At 43.2% G+C, this 13,061-nt stretch overlaps 1 protein-coding gene across 1 annotated transcript; it reads right to left on the bottom strand.

Annotated features, from left to right (window-relative positions):
* Nucleotides 1-1,328: 1,328 nt before the first annotated feature.
* LOC122779842 (odorant receptor 131-2-like) lies at nucleotides 1,329-3,119 on the bottom strand. Its single transcript, XM_044042493.1, has one exon. The coding sequence runs from the start codon at nucleotides 2,477-2,479 to the stop codon at nucleotides 1,538-1,540; it is 942 nt and encodes a 313-aa protein (XP_043898428.1). The 5' UTR covers nucleotides 2,480-3,119; the 3' UTR covers nucleotides 1,329-1,537.
* Nucleotides 3,120-13,061: the final 9,942 nt, after the last annotated feature.

Raw genomic sequence — 13,061 nt, 5'->3', positions numbered from 1 at the left:
CCCTTCAGGATCGAGTCCCATGAGCTCACTTCTTGCTACATTGGGCCGTTTGAGGTGGAGAAAATCATCAATCCCTCTGTGATGAGACTCAAATCCCCTCTGAAAGTGCACCCCACATTAAATGTCTCTCTGTTAAACCACCCACCCGGCTCATCAATGGTCACCCAGCCTACTCCTTCAGGCACATTCTGGATGTCCACCATTGGGGCCTTGGTTTCCAGTTTCTGGTTGACTGGGAGGGCTGAAGTCCAGAAGTGCAATCCAGAGGCCTCATCCTGGATCCCTCAAGGAGGAAGGGAGTTCAATCATAACACTTCAAACAGCTTCATTTTAATTCATTCACCAAACATCTCTTTGAAATGATTTGTTTACAGATTCTAGATGACATTACATGTTGCAGATGTGGTTGTAAATTTGTCGTGAGGCAAAATTGGTAGACACTTTTCCATATGAAGCGTTTATGTCTGTGATGAATGATGGCAATTTATTTAACAAATATATGTTATGTGATTAGCTCTTTATTTAAATATATAAGTCCACATGACAATAACTAAAAACTGGCCTTAATTAAACTGACATTCTTTTTAAATCTTTTTCTAAAACAATTAGAAAAACAGAATAATTGCATGTCAGCAGAATTGTATTCTTTTATGAACAAATTCATTCAGAAAACCCACAGAACTGCATTTTATGAACTCAGACAAAAATAAGCATTTTCTTGTTTACCTACAGTATATTAATTTCTATACATAGTCTATATAGATATAGATCTTCACTCTTGGATTATGTGTCAGGGTTTAGTTTCAAACACTGGATGTCAGTTGAAAATTTGACACTGTAATGTTTTTTGATAATCATAAGTAAAGGTCTTTGGATGACATTTTATTTTAAACTCAGTTCAGCCCCTCTTTATTTACTTTGCTCTCTCTTTTACCACTGGTAGTACAGCAGATTATTATTATTATTGAGTAAAGATACATGTGACTACTGTTCTACTGAAATACAGCAGAGGAAATCAGGTCAGACATCACTATACCACTGATTTCAATGGAAAATCATTCATAAATTCAACAGTATTTACCGCTCTTCTTACATTTATGTTCTTTTGTGAGTACTCTTACTTTGAAACAATCGTCCATCTTTTTTTTTTAGCCTATTTAGCCTATTCTGAGGTTATTCCACGGTTAAATCAATGCTCTTTAAAATGCTCTTAAGAAATTATAACTATTAAACTAAACTAGACTATTCGTATACTACTACTAATAATTATTAAGCATTTAAATTTTGAGCCAAACAAATGCTAATAGTAATTTTACACACATTTACTCTCCATTACAACAGCAATGATTTATTTCTAATATTTCAAACCAAGCATATGTCACTTATTTGTCAATTCTAGCAACAGAATCTCTTTCAGGTGGTGTTTTTTTTTTTCAGAATAAAAGCTTTGAATTCTGTAAGAAATTGTCATTTTTGTTGAAATTTTGGGGTGGCGGGCAAGTTGTGGCCCATGAGCCACTAGTTGCTGACCACTGCTCTATGGTCTGCAGTGACAGCGGAGGTGTCGCACCAGGACGGGTCTGATGGTTTGATCTCTGAGGCCGTAGATGAGAGCGCTGAGGCATCTGGGCAGAATAATGACACACAGGTAGAGAAGAACCTGCATTCGTACGATCATGACTCGGCCCAGACTGGTGGAGATGGAGTAGAGGATGGGGTTGTGTATCGTCGACAGGAGGCCAAGGCCCAGCTGAACCAGGTGCAGCAGCAGCGTTTTGCGAGCTTTGCGTGCCGAGGCTTTGTCCGTGGAGGACGCCAACCTGGCCGAAATCGTGACACCGATGTAGGAGAAAACGATGGCCACGGTCGTCAGAACAAACACAAAACACATGTAACCTGTGGCATAAAGATTGGACTCTGGATTGAGGAAAATGTTCTCTCTGCCACAGAAGTCTTTCGTGTACAGAAAGGCCACGTCTACAAAACCAAACTTTAGCAGAAGAAGAACTTGAGTCAGGATGTTCAGCGAGCTGAGGGCCCAAACTCCGACAATGGCCAGTGCCGTGTTCCTGATGGTGATGATGGTGGCGTGTTTCAGTGGGTGGCACACGGCCACGTATCTCTCCAGTGACATCACCACCAGCGTAAGAGGAGAGATGCCGTTGAAGAGGTTGGTGGCCATGAGTGCAGCGGCGCAGGCAGCGTACGTCATCGTCACCCTGAGCGTAGAGAGCAGGTAGAGCAGCTGACTCTGCGCCAGCAGCAAGGTGTCGCCTAACAGAAGGTTATAGAGGAGTACGTAACGAGACGTGTCGCAGAACACGGCTTTACTGCGCAGCGTGTACAACATGGTCCCGTTGATGAAGAGGAACACACAGCAGGGAACTGTGCTGGCAATGTTCAAAATCAGAATCTCCTGAAAACTCTGATACTGAAGTCCAGCAGTGACGTTAGCGGGAGACTGGTTTGTGAAGGTCATGAAGGACGAACGCCACGAAAATCTGATGACTGACGCTGAAGCTGAAGTTTTTCTTCTTCAGCAGACGTGGCAGCAGCTCGCAGGTGTGTGTGTGTGCAGAGTTTAGCTGTCCACTCACTCTATATGAACTCTGACCTGCCTCCTGTGACATCATCAGCTCTAAAGCTGATTGGTAGGTGGTGACAATCACAGGGCTGCATGAAGTAAACACACTTTATTAGAGGCACTATGAGGCCAAGCAAGTTGTCAAAAAGTTGTGCCGGACATACAGAAATATTGAAAATGCCACTCTCATTGCTAAACACCAACGAGTAATATTCCCCATTAATGGTACATTTCATGTTCAGTGGTCCGACATTCTACTGCTGCAAAATCCGCCGGTGTTCCAGTCTATTTCGGATCAAGCACAATAAAATGACCTCTTCAATGGTACCCCAACGTCTTAAACGGTACTTAAACGTCTATACGAACGCAAAAGACGCGTATGTGGGGGAGCGACGGATATAACTGCACCATGACGGGAACACAGATTAATAATATCTGTAACAGATATCTGTCCTGTTTTAGTAATCCTGAAAACAGAGTCCTATTATTGAAGTCAATATTTGGGCCAATTATCTGATCTGGGCCGCACGGTTGATGTAGAACTTTCTAGCAAGAAAAGCGATTTATCGTTCATTCTATTTATCTGTTTATTGTTGTAATTGGTATCAAAGCACCGTTGCCTTTTAAAGTGCCTTTAAGGTGCATTGTCAAAGCCCTTTTTTGTGATATATTACCTTCGTGCGTGCCTTTGAATCTATCTATCATCAGAACCTGTACGGACTGCTGTCTAACTAACTAATGGACTGCTATCTAGCTAACTAATGGACTGCTATCTAGCTACTAACGGACTGCTGTCTAACCACTAACTGACTGCTGTCTAACTGCTGTTTAATGGTGTATGTGGAATAAACCTTCAGAAAGAACCATTTCTTGACTATATTAATGTATTTCTGCTATACTAACAAGAGCATTTGTATAAAAAATGGTATTATTTATTTCTGTTTTCTTTCTCTATTCAGCTCCCACTGTATTTCACTCTGTATTGAATAATGTACCTGTCACGTCTGCCTGGAACTGATAACCCTGTTTGGGTTTTTGGTTTTTGTGTTGTTATTCCCAGCTTGTTGTTGTTGTTTTGTTTGGTCCTGTCCTCTGTATGTTTGTTTGTTTATGAGAAAAAGGAAAAAATACATTTAAGAAAAAAAGAAAAAAAAAAAACCTCAGAAAGACAATCGAGTTATACCTGCCGTACTTGTTCTGGTTACCCTTTCCAGAAGGGAGTATTGAGCTGAAAGGATCAGCCAGTAAAAATCTGGGGGGTATTCCATCAATGTAGCTAAGAATTGCCAGATTTAGGTGTAAGCTTGAAGCTTGACTAAGCTCCACCTCCCAATCTAGCTCCAAGCCGTTCCATCAAGTGAAATCAGCTGGCTCCACCTGACGCTTAGTCAAGCCTCAACTGTTAAGCCTCAACTTGTGCACGCCCACAGGGAAAATAAAAAGCCCATTCTAGTCGAGCACGGAAACTGTGAAAAATGCCGAAAAGCAAGGGAAAAGAGCGTGCAGAGATGTTCTCGGCAGCGGAGCAAACCCTCCTCATGGAGGTATATGACGATTACAGACACATAATCCGAAAGAAGGGCAATACCGTGGCAATCAATAAAGCGAGGGATGTGGCGTGGCAGAATATTGCCGACAGGCTGAATGCGTAAGTGACAAAGAAAATGAAGTATTTCAGCATCATCATGTTATATAAATCCTCCATCAAAGGGACAAAATATATGTAGACAATAATCTACCAATTGATTTCTTGATGTTTTTTGTTTTAAACTAATCAATTATGTGGACCTATTAATGCAACCAAATCCTTCAAATTAAAAGGAAAATCCCCAAAGAACAAAAAGACAACCCTCATAAGTAACATTCATATGAACATAATTAAAATAGCATTATTGTTTCACTGCGATTTATGTGAAATTCTCCATATTTTATCGATTGGCAGCCCTAGTAGTAATGTTAGAAAGTAATATTCATCACATTTATCAACTGAATGTTATGCAAATCGATGGGATAGCTTTAATTTATTTCCTGCATGGCCAATTGTATAGAATTGATATAATTTTCATTTAAGCCTGTCATTTTTACATGCTGTATTTTGTCCCAGATGCTATATGTTGAATTGTTGTATTTTAATTTTATTTTATGTAAAGCACTTTGAATCACCTTGTGCTAAAATGTACTATATAAAGTTGCCTTGCCTACATTTTTGATAATCATAGGCTACATTTAATCAAAGTATTTTACATGACTCATCACATTTATCGTACAATTGATGGTAGATTATTACATGAAGAAATGCAATGTCGGTTATCATTCTATAGGAAATAATCATTTGACAGATCTATTGATTGTAAAAAAGTTATTATTTATCTAGAATCATTTTAGCAAATCAAGCAATTCAATGGAGACAAGGACCCCTATTACAGTAAGTGAATGCAGGTCACAGCAAATCAATCATCTATCTCCTATCAATCGGAGGCCCTAACCCTTGTTACATCAAAAGAATGACGATCTCTTTAAATTTCCTTTTATTATATTTTTTTTGCTAATTAGTTTAATTTTGTATTTATTTGTGTCTTATTTTTATTATATTTTATTTTGGTGATAATGTTCTTTAATGTACTTAATATTATAAAATATATAATTATTAGTATAAATAATTTCTTTAATACATTTTATTATATATTTTATGTTTATCATATTATTTTATCATTCCATGGCAGTTGTGTGTGTCTCTGTTTCTGTCTATTGGCCATTCTTTGATCATAGATGGTGCTAAGCTTCACTTTTAGCCTGCTACAGACCAGGTTTGCCCGGCAGCATAAGTTACCATGGTTACTTGGCTGGCATTCACATTAGCCACCTTGGTGGAACAGGGTTGAGGCTCAGATTGATGGAACGGAAACCTGAGCCACAGTTATGGCTTAGCCATGGTTGAGGCTTAGCCAGAGTCATAGTTTCCATGGTTACTGATTTGGGGTTAATCTCAGCCTCTTTGATGGAACAAAACTCTCACTCATATTAGCCAGACTTGGCCATTTAAGCTTGGCTTTGCCTTTAGCCTGCTTGATGGAATACCCCCCTGGACAGTTGATATAGCGGCCTCCATGCAGGGAGGCCCTTGTTTCAACCAGAGGCTTTTGTTCACAATCCGGTCGGAACAAGGGCCTTCAGTTCAAAATGGGATGTTCTGTGTGTGTGGTTTTTGTCTGGGTTCTCCAGTTTCTTCCTACAGTCCAAAAACATGCAATTTGGGGATTAGGAAAATTTAACACTCTCGATTGACCATGAGTGAGAGTTAATGGTTGTTTGTCTCTATATGTGTGCCTGTGAGGGTTAGGCAATCTGTCCAAGGTGTGACCTTGCCTGTCGCCCTATGTCAGCTGGGATTGACATATCTCAGTAGTACATTTAGTACACTTAATACACTCATTAAAATGAAATGGTCATGGTCCAGGTATTAGGTTGAGACTGAGGAATGAGGTTAAATTCCCTAAATGTCAAACAAAGTTTTCTGGACTCGTCTTTAAACTTTGTCTCCACAAACATCACAACAGTTAAATCTTCTGCTCTCCATGAAGACTCGTGATTAACACCCGCAGGAACCATTAGCCGCGTCAATATTTACTGATTGGAATAATTAATGTATTTTTAAATGAGACATCAGGAGATTTGGTCTGATGGGAAGGATTTTTCCCAACGTAGAACTTTCAAATGCAGATTAACAACACAAGGATCTGTCAAAGGTTTGTTTGTTTTCTTTGATAGCAAAATAACAAGACAAATGTCATTAATGAAACTGAAAGTCCTCTGGATCCTCACAGGGAATAGTCCTCTTCCCTCAGGACAACATTTGTAAAATGCTTCAACTGAAGTGGGAAAGTCACACTCAGAACAAGATGGAAAAAATTACAAAAGAAGAAAAGAATGCAAAGAAAAGAAAATACAAAGACAACAACGTCTGTCATGATTTGATGTCATACCACTGTCCATGTATTCTCACTGGACTGTTGTCAACAAAACACGCTCGCACTATGGTCGTTTAAACAAAACAGATTCCCTCACATTCTTCTTATGAAACTACATGTGAAATTAAGTTAACGGAGCAAACTGGTACGATGCTAATAATTAAGTCTTGATTATGTCAAAAACAGTGTGTCTGTCGTTCTGAACCCTACTGGAAAACCCAGCATAGACTAGTATAGACCAGCAAAGACCAACATGGACCAGCATAGACCAGCAAAGATGAACATGGACCAGCAAAGACCAACATGGACCAGCTGAGACCAGCATAGTGATGCTGTGGAACCAGCATAGACCAGAATAATGATGCTGGGGACCAACATAGACCAGCAAAGCCAACATGGACCAGCATAGACCAGCGAAGATTAACATGGACCAGCATAGACCAGGAAAGACCAACATGGACCAACATGGACCAGCATAGACCAACATGCTCCTCTTTTCCATGTACACCACCCGCTCACATAACTTCTCATATCACTGCAATGCTGATGATACCCAGCTGTTCCCACCTGACGACCACATGGTCTCAGCAAAAATCTCAGATTCTCTGACATATTTGTATGGATGAAAGCCCATCACCTCCAGCTAAACCTCTCCAAAATTTAACTGCTGGTCTTCCCAGCCAAGCCAACAATAGATCATAACATCTGCATTAATATCAACTCCCTATCTCCTTCCAAGATAGCAAGAAACTTGGGTGTCATGATTGATGACCAGTTGACCTTTACAGATCATGTTGCTTCTGTCACCCGATCATGTCGCTTTGCTCTATTCAAAATAAGAAAAATCAGACCGTACCTAACTCAACAGGCTACCCAGCTCCTAGCACAGGCTCTGATCATCTCCTGCCTTGACTACTGCAACGCCCTGCTAACAGGCCTCCCGACCTGTGCTGTGAAACATTACAGATGGATTTCAAGGCACCTGGTCTTCAATCCTAAAGCCTAAAAGTACACATGTCACGCCTCTGTTCTTTGCGCTCCACTGGCTACCCTGAGCTGCCCGTATCAAATTCAAATCACTGATGCTGGCCTACAAAGTGCTTCATGGGTCTCTTCTAAAGGCTCATGTGACCCCTCAACTACTCCATTCAAAGTATTGTCATCTGGCGGTGCCAACACCGCGCACAAGACAAACCAGACTCTTTTCATGTGTCATTCTACACTGATCGAATGACCTAATGAATGCTACCAGAACAGGGGCATCCCTGTCTGTCTTCAAGAAGCCCCTTGAAAACCCAGACAAGAGTGTCTTCTGTCCTTGCACTTAGCCTCTCCTGCACTTGGATCCACCTTGACACTCTCATCCTCCAACAGTCCACTGTTTCTATCGAGTGAAGTTCTTTCCAAGATTCTTCTATGTAGCGTATTCCTCTCTTGTAAGTTACTTTGGATAAAAGCGTCTGCTAAATGCTTAAATGTAAATGTAACATAGACCAACATGGACCAGCACCAAAACACAACAAAATGCTGGTCTATGCTGGTTTTTCTAACAGGGAATCTGGATGTGATTTTATAATTTAGCATTCCAAGCTAAGTTAAGCTAACACAGCAAACTGGTATGAAGCTAATAAGTAACTTGTTTCTTAGTGTCTTTGAGCTTTTTTCAGAGGCGGCCATTTTGTGCCAACATGTTTTTATAGTCACCCACAGTGGACTTTTAAAAGTGGACTCCTGCAGGGACACTATCTTTGAAGGACTTTTTACTCCAAATTACTTCAGACTGTGTGTATTTTTTGTGTTTTGTTACCATTGGCTGTTCTAAACCTCTTTTACTTGTTTATGTTTAAGTTGTTTAAGTTAGTCTTCTTCTCTTCTCACTTTGACTTTGTGTTAAAAGTGTCACACGGGGGAGCAGCAGCATTAATCACATCAATATTTATTGCCAACATTAATGAGTGAGGGTTTGAATTTTTAATGTGTCTTAAATGAGTTATCAGGGGAGTGACTTTCCTCTGCCATTCCTCTGAGTATTCCAGGAAGCTGAAAACAAAACTTCCGTGACAACAAGTCAACATGTGGAAAAAGTGTGAGGAAGTTCAACTTTTACTGAACCTTAACTTTTTCTTAACCTTACCCAGAGGAGGACTCAAGGTCACCCCCCCCACCCCCCCAAGCATATAGGCCTTACTCATAAAGAGCAACAGATTACAGATGCAGGCTGAGGCCCTTACAGTCGCCCCTTTGGTCTAAAGGCTGGGATGCTGGTCGCAGGGTTCAGAGCAACCAAAGGGCCTAGATATCGGTGTGGGCTAGCAGTATTCAAGGCTGTCCACAATCTGGGTTCTGAATGGCACTATGCTGCTTCTATGCAGAGGAGAAAGTCCTCCCATGGCTCACAAGATTACATTACATCTCCCACTCTCCCAATCTGATGATCACAGTTCCTTCAGCTAACTCCTTCTCCCTCATGCATCCCAACTCTGCCACAGACACCTTCCTCTCTACTCTGTCCTCCTCTCTTGACTCTCTCTGTCCTCTTACTTCACGGCGGGTTTCGTAAGTCCTCTCCAGCCCCGTGGCTGTCTGACTGAGTGCATGCTGAGAGAGCCACAATACGGGCAGCAGAAAGGAAATGGAGTCAATCAAAACACCCTGATGACCTGCTTTCCTATCATTCTCTTCTTTCTACCTTCACTGCCTCTATCTCTGCAGCCAAACAATCTTTCAGACTAAATCAGACTAAAATTCAATCCTCTTTCTCTAACCACAAAAAACTTTTCTCGATCTTCTCTAACCTCCTTGACCCCCCCATTCCCCCTCCTCCCTCCTCCCTTATACCAATTCACTTTACTGTCAACTACTTCACAAAAAAGTAGATGACATTCACTCTTCTTTCTCAACCCCACCTCCTGATCTCACCACTGTACCAACCACAAATTCAGCTCCTTCTCTATCCTCTTTCACCTCTCTATCTCATGATCAAGTTCTTTCCCTAATAACCTCTTCCCGCCCCACCTCCTACCCTATCCTCTCTCACCTTCTTCAGTCAATTGCTTCTGATCTTCTTCCTTTCCTCACCCACCTCATTAACACATCTCTATCATCTGGTTGCTTTCCAGACTCTCTTAAAGAGGCCAGAGTGACCCCCCTCCTTAAAAAACCCACCCTTGACCCGTCTGAAGTAAATAACTACAGACCTGTCTCTCTTCTTCCTTTTCTCTCCAAAACTCTGGAGCATGCTATCTTTAATCAACTCTCCTCCTACCTTCACCGGAACAACCTTCTTGATCCTCTTCAGTCTGGTTTTAAAGCAGGTCACTCGACCAAAACTGCACTTCTTGCTGTCACTGAGCAACTCCACACTGCCAGGGCTGCCTCTATCTCCTCTGTGCTCATCCTCTTGGACCATTCTGCAGCGTTTGACACAGTTAACAGATCCTTACCTCCTCCCTTCAAGAACTAGGTGTCTCAGGCTCTGCACCCTACACTCGTCCTATCTTCAAAACTGAACATACAGAGTAACCTGGAGAGGATCCATGTCGGAACTGAGTCCTCTAGCTACTGGGGTCCCTCAGGGTTCTGTCTTAGGCCCTCTCCTCTTCTCTCTATACACCAACTCTCTTGGTTCTGTTATTCTCTCTCATGGTTTTTCCTATCACAGCTACGCCGATGACACCCAACTCATTCTCTTTTTCAGCTCCGACACACATGTAGCAGAACGGATCTCCGCTTGTCTGACCGACATCTCTCAGTGGACGTCTGACCATCACCTGAAACTCAATTTCGACAAGACTGGGTTACTTTCTCTCCCGGGAAAGGGCTCTCTCACCACAGCTCTAACCATCACCCTCGACAACTCTGTGGTAGCTCGTTCTCATACCGCAAGGAACCTGGGTGTGACACTTGATGACCGTCTCTCCCTCACTGGCAACATTGCTGCAACAGCTTGATCTTGCAGATACATGTTGCATCAGAAGGATACAGCCTCTTCTAACCCAACAGGTTCTGGTCCAGGTTCTTGTTATCTCACGCTTGGACTACTGCAACTCCCTCCTGGCTGGTCTCCCTGCGTGTGCCATACGACCTCTGCAACTCATCCAGAATGCAGCAGCTCGACTGGTCTTTAACTTACCAACATTTTCCCACACTACACCGCTCCTCTGCTCCCTTCACTGGCTTCCTGTAGCTGCTTGCGTCCGCTTCAAGACTCTAGTGCTTGCGTTCCATGCTACAAACAGATCCGGTCCAGCCTACATCCAGGACATGATCAAAATGCTTACACACGCTTAGCAGTAGCAACCAGCATCAGAAAGGATTAGTTAACCAATCAGTCAAATTCAAGCAATTCAGGCGAAACTCCAAGAATTCAAGTTAAATTTAACAAGATATCTGGCGTTTTGTACATATACAGTTGTGACAAATTTGAAAGCCTCACACGGGGCACCATTATGTCGGGGATCAATAGTTACTGGCAATAATTTGATTAATATTATTAAAATGAATTTTAATAATATTTTTTTAAATAAATATTATCATACACAGAGCATTCCTTTAAGTGAATAAAAAGTAACAATTTATTCAATCAAATAACAAAATCAATTAAACAATTAGATTCACTGAAGTTAATTAACACAAAGATAATTGAGAAAATACTCTGCCCAGAACACGACTGTGAGCCGATAACGAGGTGTTTGGTCCATCTTTGGGTCTGGTCCAGTTCGGTGGAGTCATGAAGCGTGGACGGCCTCCCTCAGCCGATGCAGCCGCAGCGTGTGAGAGGCTGCACAGCTCAGTGTCGGCACTGCAAAGGAACACCCGAACTCTCTCTTGCTCATAAATGGTGATTTAAACCATGCCTTGCTTTCCCCCTTTTTCCCCACGTTCACACAGTATGTGAAGTGCCACACCCGGGAGAACAAGACGCTGGACCTCTTATATGCAAATATAAGGGTGCATACACCTCCGCCCCCCTCCTTCCACTCGGCCGCTCTGATCACAACCTGATACGTCTGTGACCTGAATACACACCCGTGGTGAGGAGGCAGCCCGCACAGAAAAGAACTGTAATGATGTGGAATGAAGAAGCCAAGGAGAGGTTGAGAGACTGCTTCGAGACAACAATCTGGGAGACTTTCTCTGATGGTGATAACATCGACGGCTTCAATGACTGTTTCACAGATTACATAAAATTCTGTGAGAAGAACGTCGCACCAACCCGCAGGGTGCGGTACTTTGCCAACACCAAGCCATGGGTGACCCCTCAACTTCAAGTCCTGCTGAACAAGAAGAAGAGGGTGTTTGCTTCAGGGAGCAGAGAGGAGCTGAAAGAAGTCCAGCGGGAGCTCAAGCAGGCGATCAGAAAGGCTAAGGACGTCTACAAGAGGAAACTGGAGGAGCAGATGGGGCAAAGCAGGACGAGGGATGTGTGGAGAGGCCTAAAGAACATCACAGGTCATGGACGGAGTGGAGCCAGAGTCACAGCAGGGGGGGACCAGCGATGGGCCACTGAACTGAATCAATACTTCAACCGATTCGGTCAGGGCCCCCCTCCCCTCTCCACCTCTGCCCCCCACTCCTCACACGCCTGCTCTTCAGCGGCTACAGCCACCATCCACCAACCGTCCTCACCTCCAAAACACCTCAGTCCAACACCCCACCCCCCACACAGCTGGCTGCATGGACCACCGACTACCTCACCAACAGGCCGCAGTATGTGAGGCTGCAGGAGGAGGTGTGAGAGCAACTTCTTGTGCTTGAACACCGGAAAGACGAGGGAGATGGTGATCGACTTCCGGAAAAAGACCCCACCACACCTACCGGTGAGCATCCAGGGCTCGGACATTGAGCTGGCGGATAACTTTAAGTACCTGGGTGTTCACCTCAATAATAAACTGAACTGGACCACTCACATCAACGCCCTGTACAAAAAGGGTCAAAGTCGCCTCCACCTCCTGAGGAGACTGAGGTCGTTCGGAGTGTGCAGACCTCTACTCCGAACTTTTTATGACTCTGTGGTGGCCTCTGCTATCCACTATGCTGTGGTTTGCTGGGGAGTGGGCAGTACGGACTGGGACAGAAAGAAACTGAATAGGCTGGTCAGGAGGGCCGGCTCTGTCCTGGGCCGCCCGCTGGAATCGGTGGAGGAGGTAGGACAGAGGAGGACATTATCCAGACTGTCCTCCATCATGGAGAACACACTCCACCCACTGCACCTCACTGTGGAGGGGCTTGGCAGCTCCTTCAGCGGCAGGCTCCGGCACCCTCAGTGTAGGACGGAGCGCTACCGAAAGCCCTTCATCCCCACTGCTGTTCGGTTATTTAACTCCTTGTCGTAAGTACTTACCCCTGATGCCAGTGGGGACACAAGGAAAAACTGATTTTAGCCACTTAACGATAATCTACGTCACATCTTTATCTCACTATTGGAAAAGTCTGTCCAACAGTGAGATAAACAGATTCTCCTCTTTTCTCTCATCTGCTGTGGATGAAAATCACAAGAGCAGAAAACT

The sequence above is a fragment of the Solea senegalensis genome, linkage group LG13 (genome assembly GCF_019176455.1).
Source record: "Solea senegalensis isolate Sse05_10M linkage group LG13, IFAPA_SoseM_1, whole genome shotgun sequence".
In the NCBI taxonomy this organism is placed as follows: Eukaryota; Metazoa; Chordata; class Actinopteri; order Pleuronectiformes; family Soleidae; genus Solea; species Solea senegalensis.
The sequence above is the reverse complement of the archived record's forward strand: the minus strand, read 5'-3'. Positions and strand labels throughout refer to the sequence as shown.